Source organism: Sardina pilchardus, chromosome 4 (genome assembly GCF_963854185.1).
Source record: "Sardina pilchardus chromosome 4, fSarPil1.1, whole genome shotgun sequence".
Taxonomy (NCBI): Eukaryota; Metazoa; Chordata; class Actinopteri; order Clupeiformes; family Clupeidae; genus Sardina; species Sardina pilchardus.
The window spans coordinates 28,133,316-28,148,910 of NC_084997.1; the positions used below are offsets into that span (position 1 = coordinate 28,133,316).

General features: G+C 43.7%; 1 protein-coding gene across 1 annotated transcript in view; it reads left to right on the top strand.

Moving 5' to 3' along the window:
- The window catches only part of LOC134078742 (E3 ubiquitin-protein ligase TRIM35-like), a 45,094-nt gene that overhangs the window by 5,354 nt on the left and 24,145 nt on the right, over nt 1–15,595 (top strand). Inside the window, exon 2 of the mRNA XM_062534869.1 lies at nt 3,897–4,256. Within this exon, the coding sequence (XP_062390853.1) occupies nt 3,897–4,256 (360 nt within the window). The remainder of the gene's footprint in view (nt 1–3,896; nt 4,257–15,595) is intronic.

A 15,595-nucleotide genomic window follows, 5' to 3' on the forward strand; every position in this document is an offset into this window, starting at 1 on the left:
TATGTGTGCATGCGTGTGGGCGTGTTTGTGCATGTGTTTGTATAATGTTTTATGTACATGTGTGTATGTAGTGGTGCGTGTGTGTGTAGGTATGCGTGTGTGTGTGTGTATTTATGTGTGTGTGTGTGTGTGTGTGTGTGTGTGTGTGTGTGTGTGTGTGTGTGTGTTCCTGCATGTTTGTTGCACCCAGAGCAACCATTCTCTTTTAAAACATATTTGGAAACTAGTTGATTAAAGGTTTCTAATGGTGTCACTTATATGTTTCTAGGACAAAAACTAGCAGAGATTGAGATGTTTGGAACAGTTTTTGAAATCCCCAGGGGGGGATTTAGACTCCAGATAATACCACCATCTACTGGCCGATGGGTATACAGTCCTGAATGTACACATAAATCCATTTATTTTATAGCCCCCCATGGATGAAATTCCACAAAACTTGGCATACTCCCAGAGGGTGTCAGGTTAATCATACACATGAAATTTGGTGCAGTTCATAACATCTCATCTGAAGATAGGGGCAATTAAAGCAATATTACATTGCATTTTCAATTTTTACGATGGGGGGGCAAATCACAAATGACTGGTTATAAGCTAAGTTGATGCAAGCTCTAGAGAACAACATACCATAAACATTTTGTCATCCTCGGTGCCACGGTTCAGGTAGTTATGTAGGAAAAACTGTCATTTTTGGGCTTCGGGCGGGGGCAGCGCGGGGGTGGAGTGACCCCCGGGGACGAAACGAAAATTTTCCATAGAACTCTACTGGGGCTACATGCCCACCAAGTTTCATGCACTCCGGTGTTACGGTGTCCCGGGAATCGTTGACGAAAAATGACGGGAAAAAAGAATAAAAAAAAAAAAAAAAAAAAAAAAAAAAAAAAAACTTTGACAACAACTATATGACCGCTTCGCTAGCTACGCTCGAGCTATGCACGTTCGAAGTGGTAATAAGGACCGACGCCGCAGGCGGAGGGGACTTTACACTTCGATAAGTGCATTATTTTCCTATAAACGCACAGGGCGCGGAGTTGATTATCCCGCTTATACCACTGCTACTATCATTTTCGTTTTTATTGCCGCTGTCTTAGACACAACGTTGCTGTTTTTACCGTTACATTGACATTGCCGAATTAATATTCAAGTGTAGCCTAATAAGCCCAAAAGAGGGGAACTACTTCATAGCCGTGCGGTATATAGAAAAATAATGCACGTTCCAAATAGCTCATCACAATAGGAAATTTGACCAAGCAGTGGTATAAAGAAAAATAATGCAATGAAAACTATTTATTATCCCATTATTACATCATCACTTAACAACCGAATAGAACGCCGGTCATTATCGGAAAATAATTCCCGACAGGATGAACTGAACCCCGACGCGCAGCGGAGGGGTTTTGCTTCGTCCTGAAGGGAATTATTTTCCGATAATGACCGGCGTTCTATACATTATCCCGCTTATTATACGGCTACTTGCCAAAACGAGAAAAGAAACTCATCTCAATGTGTCTTTAGCAATGACTTGGCTACCGTTTCGTGGCTTCCGCAACTGCTAGCGGAGTGAACCCGTTGCCATTGGCAGCGGTCATTATTCCTTCGGAGCGGTCATCTATCAAGAAATAATGACCGGTAGAACGTTGGGAAATCCCATTCAAGTCAATGGGGCGTTCTACTTGCATTGTGAAGAGCCGTATAATAATATGCTATTCTATATCGTTTATGGGTAATTCAGTAAGTAATCAGGTCAGGTCATCCCAGCAACATCAACACTTTTCACCCAAATACTAGACCTTTCAGAAACTCTACTTTGTTGAGCACCTACAGCTCATAAGAAACACACAGAGTGTGCATGTTGTATTGTGTTGTATATTACTCACTGTATCACCAGAGTTGAATCTGTGCTATGTCTGATTATAAAAAAAAACGCTGGAATTTCCTGTTAGTGTCATGTCTTCTGCCTGTACTCTCACTTAAAGAGGACATAGAATGGATGAATTGAGTATTGCACTGTGTTCTCTGATGTTAAAATAGTATATATTCAACTTTGATTTAGAATTGCAATTTTACAAGACTAATTAAAACCACATATTTAGGCTGAGAATTTAAATGGTCCGTTTGACTAAATGGCGCCCTCTTTGGCAACCCCAATTGAACTTCAGTGGATGTCTGACATCACAAGCAAGCAGTTTTGCTGAATCGCCCATTTTTCTGTGTCTATTTTTAAGTCCAAGATGTTCATATGAAGGAGGGCACAACTATGGTCATGATAGCTCTTTGTTTATGCACAACCTCTCATAATTCATGAAAACCAAGAAAAAAATATTTCCATTCTATGTCACCTTTAACGTGTCCAAGTCCTGCAAGACACTGAATATGACAGAGTGAGTGATGAATCCATTGCAGTATGATTGAGTCAGGCTATCCCTCTGGTGCTTTCCCACAGGTATGTTGTGCACCAGGTTGCTAAAGACCAGCTAACCAGCTAACTAATGGTACAGTATTATGGAAATATTTCAGTTCAATGTTATGGGCAACATTAAGATGAAAAATGAGTTCTGTGGTCATGTCATTCATTGTAGCTGTAATACAAAATGGATCATGGTCAAAGTGCCTTCTTCTGACAAAGTCAGACAGTCCACAGCATGTACTGTATCCGGCAATGGAGTCACAAGATTATGAATCATTAACTCATATAACATGCAGATAAACAGAAAAGGTCAAAGATTTCTATCTGTCAGCTTTTCATCCTTTACAGTCTTGATAAGAAGGATACAAGAACATAAGTCTGTAGAAGAAAGAAAAGATGCTAGGAAATAGCAGAGAGAGAGAGAAATTTGGATGTGCTTATTGTTACATAAGCACAGTTAAAACCTCAACTGTATGAATAGCAGAGTGGTAGTTTCCCTCAGTGTGAGTGTGCTAGTTGAGCTATCAGAGTATCAGCTTTTACTGCTTATGGAGTTATCAGAGTATCTCTTGACTGCTGTTGGACTTGATACTGACCTTTGGCTGCCTCTCCTTCTTCTAAACTACTCAGACACACTGCATTCAGCATAGTGCCTAATGTTGTTAAGGGATTCTCCATGTTGTTGAAGTCAAGATCCAATATCTTTCACATTTCACATCCTAACACATTACACGCGTGGGTCTTTAGTAAATGCCTACCAGAGGTGATGTTGAATAGCAGCCAAGAACAAATACAGAAAGATATACAGATTTATTTTCACTTCATAGTTTTGTCCTGTTTAACATATGACATGACACAAATTCACACAGGCCTACTTTAGCATTTCATGGAGGCAACCTTCATTAGAAAAATAGTTGACAAATGTTGTTAATGTTGATGTATAGTAGTAATAATTGTCTATATGCATAACAAATAATGTACACATTTGGGCAATAAATTATGGCCTGTTTTGTCCCAAAGTAAAAGATGTAGAAAAGTGAGGTCATCTGCCAGGCAACGTGATTGTTCGGTGGCGACATCAAACAGTGTCACAACTCTCTTTACAGTATGGCTCTGTAAGTAACTCAGTAGTGCCATCCAATCAGAAACCAAAGGCTTTTAAGAGTCCCTCCCACTTGAAGGGGTGAACTGAAGCTGAAAGACATTTTGTAGTTCAGCACCACTTGACAGTTTATTGTAGTACAGGATGATTGTTCCTGTAGATGAAAAGGTATGAAGAAGTGTTTTTTTTTTTTTTTTAACAATACAACAACTGGAAGCTTCAGTTGGAGTGTTGTGTTGACAAATAAGGATTCATTAAGACAGGATTCTGGTTCAGGGTGACACGAGTTTTCAGAACAGTGAAAGTGAGAGGAGAGATCATAAAACAGTCAACACTGTAGAACAGTTGCTGCTATTGCAGAAAATGGCCTCCAAGTTGGACTTAGAAGAGGATTTGTGCTGTCCTGTATGCTGTGAAATCTTCAAAGTTCCTGTTCTTCTCACCTGCACTCACAGCATCTGTAAAGCCTGCCTGAAGACCTTTTGGGAAACCAAAGGATCCAGAGAATGTCCAGTCTGCAGGAGAAAATCCTCAAGAGTTGAGCCTCCTCTTAACCTGCATCTGAAGAACTTGTGTGAGAATTTACTACAGGACAAAAATAAAAAAGAATCCTTTTGCAGTCTGCACCGTTCAAAACTCAAGCTCTTCTGTGAAGATGACAAACAGCTTGTGTGTTTGGTGTGTCGAGACTCAAAACTGCACAAAACCCACAACTTCAGTCCCATCGATGAAGCAGCACTTGAGCGTAAGGTAAGATTTCTGTTCCTAAATTAATTTGTCCTTGTATTTGTCAGTAAATGCTGTACAGATTTTCTTATCTCTCCCTCTCTGAAACACGAGTCCACATAACCACGACCTTTGGTAGTTGTAGTGCTCATCTTAAACCACTTAGGCCAGGGCTCTTCAATTAACGGCCCGCGGGCCGGATCCGGTGAAGTACCCGATTTAGTTCCCCCCCAATTTGTGTTTCCTTTACGCCACTATACTAAAGTTATTGCGTTGTGGCTAGGTTACCGAACGTATTCTTAGTGTAACAAGGTGGAGTTCGTACAGAGCAGGTGACCCAAATTAATGGATGAAAAGGAGGCTGAATTACTCAATAAATAATTTCTTTATTTTTTCAAAAAGGCTCCAGGAGGGAGAGGAAAAACAGGGCAGGGAATGACAAGGGGGTAGCTGTGACTGCCTCCGTAATACTATACTGACACCTATTACATCGCTCCACTGAAAAAAAGCTATGGTTATGCTGCCACACCGATGTTGAACACACAGCAAACATTAGGAGTGCCTGTCAGTCACACACACACGTGAGACACACGTTCAAACCCACACTGGCCACTAGGGCATTAAGTGCACACTAAGGTGGAGCTCTGTTATCTAGGGGTTTAACGGGAGGAGCAAGTCACAGCCAAGGGACCGGAGAAATAAATAACACAAATACAAAAGAAAACTAAAGTTAAACCAGGGGAAGAGTTGAAATAAAGAGGGGAATGTAACTAAGCAGCCCTTGTCTCACAACAGGAGACGTGCTGAACGGGCTGCTTCAAGAACACTGGTCGAGTAGACTCAGTGACGAGTGGGAGAGGGCAAACTAGTAAATTAATACATAAACCAAAATAAAACACAACAAAGCGGAGAATGTAACTAAGCAGCCCTTGTCTCACGACAGGAGACGTGCTGAACGGGCTGCTTCAAGAACACTGGTCGAATAGACCAGTGACGAGTGGGAGAGGGCAAACTAGTAAATTAATACATAAACCAAAATAAAACACAACAAAGAGGGTGGCTGTAAACACAATTCGCTAACTGACTAAGGACACAAAATAAGTAGGGGAAAACAGTGGTCATGCTGCTGTGATGCCATTCAGCTGCAATCTAATGGCAAACAAGACAAGATGTTAACAAATAGAAATCTTCAAAGACCACATACATTCAACAATTACACAATTACAAGTAAATTACCTTCACAACACTCCGTTCTCCCACAATGTGGCCTACTCCCAGCGACCGGCAACTTGCACTCTACCAGTCTCTTCCTATATAGGCCTATCCGGGAGTGCAGTGCTCATTAACTCTCATCATGCCACAGGTGGATACAATTAAGAGCCACCTTCCAGAGAGGCCTGCTACACACACCCCGGCATTGAATGTTCACCGTCCCAGTGAACTACTTAATGGGCTTGGAGGTGTGAAACGAAAAACATAATGAAAAAAAGAGGGAGGGTTAGCAGACACCTGAAGTGTCAAAAGAACAAAGAAACAAACCAATAAACAAATATAACAGACCAGGTAGGGAAAGAGTTAAAATAAAGAGGGGAATGTAGCTAAGCAGCCCTTGTCTCGCAATCAGAGACGTACTGAACGGGCTGCTTCAATGACACTGGCCAGCTAGACCAGTGACGAGAGGGAAAGAGTACCTAAACAAACAAAAACACACACACCAGCACGGTGTCCACAGGAACTTGACGGTCCTGAATCAGCAACACAGTGGACCTTGACGGAACCACGATGTTTCTAAGGTCTTGAAACGAGACCCTGGCACCGAAGCCTTCTCCAATCGTCCACACACCATGTCGCAGTAGTTCTGCAGGACCTTGATGGCACTGGAACCAGAGTACAGTGGACCTTGACGAAACCACAGACACTCTTGTCCTCGCGTTCCCAACACTGCAAAACCCTGGACATATTAAAAACACTACACATCGTCTGGCTACCACTGCAGGACCCTTACGGCATTAAACCCTGGAAGAGTGGACCTTGACGGAACCACAGGCAATCGATGCCCCAGGATTCAAACACTGCAGGCAGTACACCCATCTGAAACCATAAAAACATGTACACATAGTTCTGCAAGGCCCATGCAGCACTAAACCCCAGCATAGTGGACCTTGACGGACCCACAGGTAACCATTTACCCCAGAGTTCAGCAAACTGCAAAAATAGGCCCACTCACAACCCCAAGTCCACACACCCCCAGAGTCAAGACTCCCATGGCCACCCAAAGTCATGCGCACCAGGCTCCTCGAGGCCCGGTGATGATCTTCTCAGGCTGTCGTCGCTGGGGGTGCGGCCTGTGGAGGCCACTGCTGGGTTGGAAGCGGCCATCGTCCGGAAAGGGGGTGCTGGCGGTCGGGAACGGTGGAACTTCCCCACAGGAGTCTTCCCTTCCGATGTCCCAGCGCGAGACCGACGATCTTTGACCACTGTTTTCCCCATACTAAAAACTAACCATAAGCATACAAAAACAAAAAAAAATATAGCCGCAAGCGGCGATGGCGGGCCCGAGCACCTGCGGCGCGGAGACCTGTGACATTTCGGAATCTAACAAAGCAACATGTGCGTGTTGGTGGGCATGTGCATGAGCAACACACATGCCTACCAAATTTGGTCAATTTTCCTGAATGTACGTGTCAACCACAACAGACAACACGCTAGGTGGCGCTATAGAGTCCCGAAGCCACACCTTAAGCCAGAGCTCTGTCTCTGACTAGCAGTAGTAATAACACACAAGCCCACCAAATTTGGTTCATTTTGGTGAATGTACGTGTCAACCACAACAGAAAATGCATTAGGTGGTGCTCTAGAGTCCCTAAGCCAAACTCTAGGCCAGAGCTCTGTCTCTGACTAGCCATAGCAATAACACACAAGTCCACCAAATTTGGTTCATTTTCGTGAATGTTTGTGTCAACCACAACAGATAACGTGCTGCTAGGTGGCGCTATAGAGTCCCGAAGCCACACCTTAGGCCAGAGCTCTGTCTCTGACTAGTAGAAGCAATTCCACATGTAGCTGCCAAATTGCATCCAAATTATTACCTTTTTTCTGCCTATAACACAAACTTCCTGTTTCTTTAATAAGTCGCCATAATTCAAACCTTCGCCATTTCAATATACTTTTGAAATTCAAAAATCTGGTCGCAATTTCTCTTGGGCAACCCCTCAAGATCATTTTACTGCTGAAATGACATGATTTCGATAAACCGTCTAGGAGAAGTGTTTCAAAATACATGATGTGCAAAAATCATAATCATAACCATAACTCAAATTCTTCTAATATTTACTATAGAGTGTAAATGTAAAAGTTGTTTAGATTAATTGAACACACATGCCCACCAAATCTGGGCAGTTTTCGTGAATGCATGTGTCAACCACAACAGACAGCGCGATAGGTGGCGCTATAGAGTCCCTGAGCCACACCCTAGGCCAGAGCTCTGTCACTGAGTAGCCACAGTAACTCCACATGTAGCTGCCAAAATACAAGAGTTTTGGAGCATGCTAAGTTGGTGAAAAAAGGGCGCACGGGGTAAGAGGATGAAAGAATACGAATAAATATAGCCGCAAGCGGCGATGGCGGGCCCGAGCACCTGCGGTGCGGAGACCTGTGACATTTCGGAATCTAACAAAGCAACATGTGCGTGTTGGTGGGCATGGCATGAGCAACACACATGCCCACCAAATTTGGTCAATTTTCTTGAATGTATGTGTCAACCACAACAGACAACACGCTAGGTGGCGCTATAGAGTCCCTAAGCCACACCCGTGGCCAGAGCTCTGTCCTTGAATAACTATAGCAATAACACACATGCCTACCAAATTTGGTTCATTTTGGTGAATGTATGTGTCAACCACAACAGACAATGCACTAGGTGGCGCTAGAGTCCCTAAGCCACACTCGAGGCCATAGCTCTGTCTCTGACTAGCGGTAGCATTAACACACAAGCCCACCAAATTTGTTTCATTTTCGTGAATGTATGTGTCAACCACAACAGACAATGCGCTAGGTGGCGCTAGTCCCTAAGCCACACTCTAGGCCATAGCTCTGTCTCTGACTAGTGGTAGCAATAACACACAAGCCCACTGAATTTGGTTCATTTTCGTGAATATATGAGTCAACCACAATACACAATGCGCTAGGTGGCGCTATAGGGCCCCTAAGCCACACCCTAGGCCAGAGCTCTGTCCCTGACTAGCAATAGCAATAACACACATGCCCATCAAATGTGGTTAATTTTTGTGAATATATGCGTCAACCACAACAGACAACACACTAGGTGGCGCTGTAGAGTCCCTAAGCCGCAACCTAGGCCAGGGTTCGTTCTCTGACTAGCAATAGCAATAACACACCATCCCACCAAATTTGATTAATTTTCGTGAATGTAAATGTCAACCCAAAACAGGTAACACACTAGGTGGCGCTATAGAGTCCTTAAGCCACACCCTCAGCCAGAGCTCTGTCTCTGAATAGCGATGGCAATAACACATCTGCCCACCAAATTTGGTTCATTTTCGTAAATGTATGTTTTAACCACAACAGACAACGCACTAGGTGGCGCTATAGAGTCCCTAAGCCACACCCTAGGCCAAAGCTCTGTCTCTGACTAGCGATAGCAATAACACATATGTCCACCAAATTTGGTTCATTTGGGTGAATGTACATGTCAACCACAACAGACAATGCGCTAGGTGGCGCTATAGAGTCCCTAAGCCACACCCTAGGCCAGAGCTCTATCTCTGACTTTTGATAGCAATTACACACAAGTCCACCAAATTTGGTTCATTTTCATGAATGTTTGTTTCAACCACAACAGATAACGTGCTGCTAGGTGGCGCTATAGAGTCCCAAAGCCACACCTTACGCCAGAGCTCTGTCTCTGACTAGCAGAAGCAATTCCACATGTAGCTGCCAAATTACATCCAATTTATAACCTTTTTTCTGCCTATAACACCAACTTCCTGTTTCTTAATAAAACGCCATAATTCAAACCTTCGCCATTTTTATATACTTTTGAAATTCAAAAATCTGGTCGCAATTCCTCTCGGGCAACCCCTCAAGATCATTATAGTGCTTAAATGACATGATTTCGATAAACCGTCTAGGAGAAGTGTTTCAAAATACGTGATGTGCAAAAATCATAATCATAATCATAACTCAAATTCTTTTAAGATTCACTATATAGTTTAAATGTAAAACTTGTTCAGATTCATACAACACACATGTCCACCAAATGTGGTTCATTTCCGTGAATGTATGTGTCAACCACAACAGACAGCACTCTAGGTGGCGCTATAGAGTCCCTGAGCCACACCCTAGGCCAGAGTTCTGTCTCTCAGTAGAGGCATCAATTCTACAGGTAGCTGCCAAATTTCAAGAGTTTTAGAGCATGCCAAGTTGGTAAAAAAGGGCAAAACATGTCCGGTAAGAGGAAAATACTATAATAAGAATAATAATAATAAATATAGCCGCAAGCGGCGATGGCGGGCCCGAGCACCTGCGGTGCGGAGACCTGTGACATTTCGGAATCTAACAAAGCAACATGTACGTGTTGGTGGGCATGTGCATGAGCAACACACATGCCCACCAAATTTGGTCAATTTTCCTGAATGTATGTGTCAACCACAACAGACAACACGCTAGGTGGCGCTATAGAGTCCCTAAGCCACACCCCAGGCCAGAGCTCTATCTCTGACTATCGATAGCAATAACGCACAAGCCCACCAAATTTGGTTCATTTTCGCGAATGTGTGTGTCAACCACAACAGACAATGCGCTAGGTGGCGTTATACAGTCCCTAAGACACCCTTGGCCAGAAGCGCTGTCTCTGAATAGCTATAGCAATAACACACATACCCACCAAATTTGGTTCATTTTCATGAATGTATGTGTCAACCACAACAGACAATGCGCTAGGTGGCGCTCTAGAGTCCCTAAGCCACACTCTAAGCCAGAGCTCTGTCTCTGACTAGTGGTAGCAATAACACACAAGCCCACTAAATTTGGTTCATTTTCATGAATATATGAGTCAACCACAGTACACAACGCGCTACGTGGCGCTATAGAGCCCCTAAGCCACACCATAGGCCAGAGCTCTATCTCTGTATCCATATTTGTAGTCCAAATTTGAGATGATAACCAGTGTGTTGATATGGTGTACTGTAAATCATGCATCTGTAAGGCTTACATCAATATCTTTGCTTCAGATCATTGAATTCATAAAACCTGTTGCTGTTTTTAATGTGTGTGTGTGTCTTGATGTAAACAAAACGTAACTAAGTCATGATTGTTTGACTTTTCTGTATTCTGGTTATGACATGCTATTCCAACCAAGCATTTTTGTGAGGATAAGAACCACTTTAGTGGTGGACTGGTTGGGGATTGAACCGGCAACCCTCCTGTTACAAGCCCCAAGCCCTAGCCAGTAGGCCACGGCTGCCTCAACGGGGGGGGGGGGGGGGGGGGGGGGGGGGGGGGGGTTGTGTGTGTGTGTGTGTGTGTGATTGAGTGAGTGAGTGAGTGAGTGAGTGAGTGAGTGAGTGAGTGAGGAGAGTGTGTGTGTGTGTGAGTGAGAGTGTGTGTGTGTGTGTGTGTGTGTGTGTGTGTGTGTGTGTGTGATTGAGTGAGTGAGTGAGTGAGTGAGTGAGTGAGGAGAGTGTGTGTGTGTGTGTGTGTGTGTGTGTGTGTGTGAGTGAGTGAGTGAGTGAGTGAGTGAGTGAGTGAGTGAGTGAGGAGAGTGTGTGTGTGTGTGTGTGTGTGTGTGTGTGTGTGTGTGAGTGAGTGAGTGAGTGAGTGACCAGGAGTCCCTAAGCCACACCCTAGGCCAGGGCTCTGTCTCAGTCTAGAGGTAGCAACACACAAGCGCACCAAATTTGGGTCACAGACTACAGGTGCTTGGGCCCATCAATGCCCCTTGCGGCCTTTTTCTGTCTTAAAAGACACCCCAATTCAAACATTCACCATTTCAATATACTTCACAATTCCTCTTGGGCAACCCCTCAAGATCATTTTACTGCTGATATATGATTTGATAAACCCTTGGTTTGATTCGATAAACCGTCTAGGACTAGTGTTTCAAAATACATGACTTTACTGTATTCTGGTTATTACATGCCATTCCAACCAAGCATTTTTATGAGGATTAGAACTTGGGTCTGACTTAGTCAGTCCCCAATTCTATCACAAAAATGACTTAACCTGAGTAAAATCTTTATACACATGATCTTTTCTTTACCTTTTACTTTGCATCACACTGTCATTCTTGACTCTGTGTGTGTGTGTGTGTGTGTGTGTGTGTGTGTGTGTGTGTCTGTGTCTGTGTGTGTGTGTGTGTGTGTGTGTGTGTGTCTGTGTGTGTGTGTGTCTGTGTGTGTCTGTGTGTGTGTGTCTGTGTCTGAGTCTCTGTGTGGAAAGCGGGGGAGGTTAGAGAGACATCCAGCTGGGAGAGAGGGGAGGGGTGGGAAGAACTGTGGGGGGAGGGAAACAGACAAGAAGGGGGAGAGTGGGTGAGCCACAGTGAGGGAGCAAGACCATGCGCGGCTAGGGAAACAGACCTATAAAAACCTAATAAACCTAAATATCTCACTTTCTGTTAACATGGTTGAAATCAAAATTGCAGCATAGGTTGATATGATTATAATTATTCATCAACTCGCTTAAAAATATTTTAGCTAAAACTGTGTCCACCACAATCATTAATGCGCTTTTAAAAAACACAAACAACACCAAATTCAAAACTTTGTATATGACTGTCACTACAAACACACTAACTAATACTCCATCAAATTTCATCCAAATGAGTCACTGTTTTCTGCCTATAACACCAACTTTTTGATTCTTTTATAAGACACCTAGATTCAAACCTTCGCCATTTCAATATACTTTTGAAATTCAAAAATCTGGTCGCAATTCCTCTCAGGCCACCCCTCAAGATCATTTTAGTGTTTAAATGACATGATTTCGATAAACCGTCTAGGAGAAGTATTTCAAAATACATGATGTGCAAAAATCAGAAAATCTCACATAATTCAAATTCTTCTAAGATTCACTATATAGTTTAAATGTAAAACTTGTTCAGAATCATACAACACACATGTCCACCAAATTTGGTTCATTTCCGTGAATGTATGCGTCAACCACAGTAGACAGCACGCTAGGTGGCGCTATACAGTCCCTGAGCCACACCCTAGGCCAAACCTTTGTCTCTAAGTATAGTTAACAATTCCACATCTAGATGCCAAATTACAAGAGTTTTAGTGCATGTCAAGTTGGTGAAAAAGGGCGAAAAAGTTAAGGGTAAGAGGAATAGAAGTATAATAATAATAATAATAATAATAATAATAATAATCTGAGCAAAAACAATAGGGCCTTGCACCTACGGTGCAGCCACTTTCAGTGGCCGCACCTCGGTGCTCGGGCCCTAATAATCTGAGCAAAAACAATAGGGCCTTGCACCTACGGTGCAGCCACTTTCAGTGGCCGCACCTCGGTGCTCGGGCCCTAAATATAGCCGCAAGCGGCGATGGCGGGCCCGAGCACCTGCGGTGCGGAGACCTGTGAAATTTCGGAATCTAACAAAGCAACATGTGCCTGTTGGTGGGCATGTGCATGAGCAACACACATGCCCACCAAATTTGGTCAATTTTCCTGAATGTATGTGTCAACCACAACAGACAACCCACTAGGTGGCGCTATAGAGTCCCTACGCGACACCCTAGGCCAAAGCTCTGTCTCTGACTAGCCATAGCAATAACACACAAGCCCACCAAATTTGGTTCATTTTCGTGAATGTATGTGTCAACCACAACAGACAACGCATTAGGTGGCGCTATAGAGTCCCTACGCCACACCCTAGACCAAAGCTCTGTCTCTGACTAGCCATAGCAATAACACACAAGTCCACCAAATTTGGTTCATTTTCGTGAATGTTTGTGTCAACCACAACAGATAACGTGCTGCAAGGTGGCGCTATAGAGTCCCAAAGCCACACCTTAGGCCAGAGCTCTGTCTCTGACTAGCAGAAGCAATTCCACATGTAGCTGCCAAATTACATCCAATTCATAACCTTTTTTCTGCCTATAACACCAACTTCCTGTTTCTTAATAAAACGCCATAATTCAAACGTTCGCCATTTCAATATACTTTTGAAATTCAAAAATCTGGTCGCAATTCCTCTCGGGCAACCCCTCAAGATCATTTTAGTGCTTATATGACATGATTTCGATAAACCGTCTAGGAGAAGTGTTTCAAAATACGTGATGTGCAAAAATCATAATCATAATCATAACTCAAATTCTTATAAGATTCACTATATAGTTTCAATGTAAAACTTGTTCAGATTTACACAACACACATGTCCACCAAATTTGGTTCATTTCCGTGAATGTATGTGTCAACCACAATAGACGGCGCGCTAGGTGGCGCTATAGAGTCCCTGAGCCACACCCTAGGCCAGAGGTCTGTCTCTCAGTAGAGGCATCAATTCCACAGGTAGCTGCCAAATTTCAAGAGTTTTAGAGCATGCCAAGTTGCTGAAAAAGGGCAAAACATGTCCGGTAAGAGGAAAATACTATAATAAGAATAATAATAATAATAATCTGAGCAAAAACAATAGGGCCTTGCACCTACGGTGCAGCCACTTTCAGTGGCCGCACCTCGGTGCTCGGGCCCTAATAAATATAGCCGCAAGCGGCGATGGCGGGCCCGAGCACCAGCGGTGCGGAGACCTGTGAGATTTTGGAATCTAACAAAGCAACATGTGCGTGTTGGTGGGCATGTGCATGAGCAACACACATGCCCACCAAATTTGGTCAATTTTCCTGAATGTATGTGTCAGCCACAACAGACAATATGCTAGGTAGCGCTATAGAGTCCCTAAACCACACCCTAGGCCAGAGCTCTATCTCTGACTATCGATAGCAGTAACACTAGACAGACACAGACAGAGGGGGTAGAGACAAATGGATCAATAGAATAGAATATACACTTTTTTGATCCCGTGAGGGAAATGTATTTCTCTGCATGTAACCCAATTTAACCAAATTAGTGAACACACACAGCACACAGTGAACACACAGTGAGGTGAATCACACACTGACCCAGAGCAGTGAGCTGCCTGCCCAACCAGCGGTGCTGGGGGAGCAGTGAGGGGTTAGGTGCCTTGCTCAATGGCACTTTAGTGGTGGACTGGTTGGGGATTGAACCGGCAACCTTCCAGTTACAAGCCCCAAGCCCTAACCAGTAGGCCACGGCTGCCCAGAGGGAAGGAGGGAGGGAGGAAAGAGGGAGGGTGTGTGTGTGTGTGTGTGTGTGTGTGTGTGTGTGTGTGTGTGTGTGTGTGTGTGTGTGTGTGTGTGTGTGTGTGTGTGTGTGTGTGTGTGTGTGTGTGTGTGTGTGTGTGTGTGTGTGTGTGCGCGTTTGTGTGTGTCTGTGTGTGTGTGTGTGTGTGTGTGTGTGCGCGCGCGCGTGCGTGCGTGAGAGAGAGAGAGAATGACGGGGGAGGGGTGAGAGAGTGTCTGTGAGTCTGTGTAGAGAAGTAGCAGGGGACGAGAGAGATATGCAGCTGAGAGAGAGAGCACCTACTCCTGCTCAGCTAAATGGATGGAGTATAAGACATATGCAAACACAAATAAACCTAAATACTCACTTACTGTGAACATGGCTAAAGTCAAAATTGTGTGTGTGTGTGCGTGCGTGCGTGCGTGCGTGCGTCTGTGCGTCTGTGTCTGTCTCTGTGTCTCTAGAAAGCCGCGCGTGTGTCAATGTGTGTGTGTTAGTTAGGGAGGACCCGAGAAGGGGGGTGACAGAGTGCGTGCGTGTGTCTGTTAGTTGCAACAGAGAGAGAGGCAGAGAAGGACAGAGAGGAGGGGCTGTGTGATTGGGCAAATATGAAATTAAAAATAACTCACTTTCTGTTAACATGGTTAAAATCAAAATTGCAGCATAGCTTGATATGATTATAATCATTCATCAACTCGCTTCAAAATATTTTAGCTAAAACTGTATCCACCACAATCATTAATGCGCTTTTAAAAATCACAAACAACACCAAATTCAAAACTTTGTATATGACTGTCACTACAAACACACTAACTAATACTCCATCAAATTTCATCCAAATTAGTCACTGTTTTCTGCCTATAACACCAACTTTTTGTTTCTTTTATAAGACACCTAGATTCAAACCTTCGCCATTTCAATATACTTTTGAAATTCAAAAATCTGGTCGCAATTCCTCTCGGGCAACCCCTCAAGATCATTTTACTGCTGAAAGGACATGATTTCGATAAACCGTCTAGGAGAAGTGTTTCAAAATACGT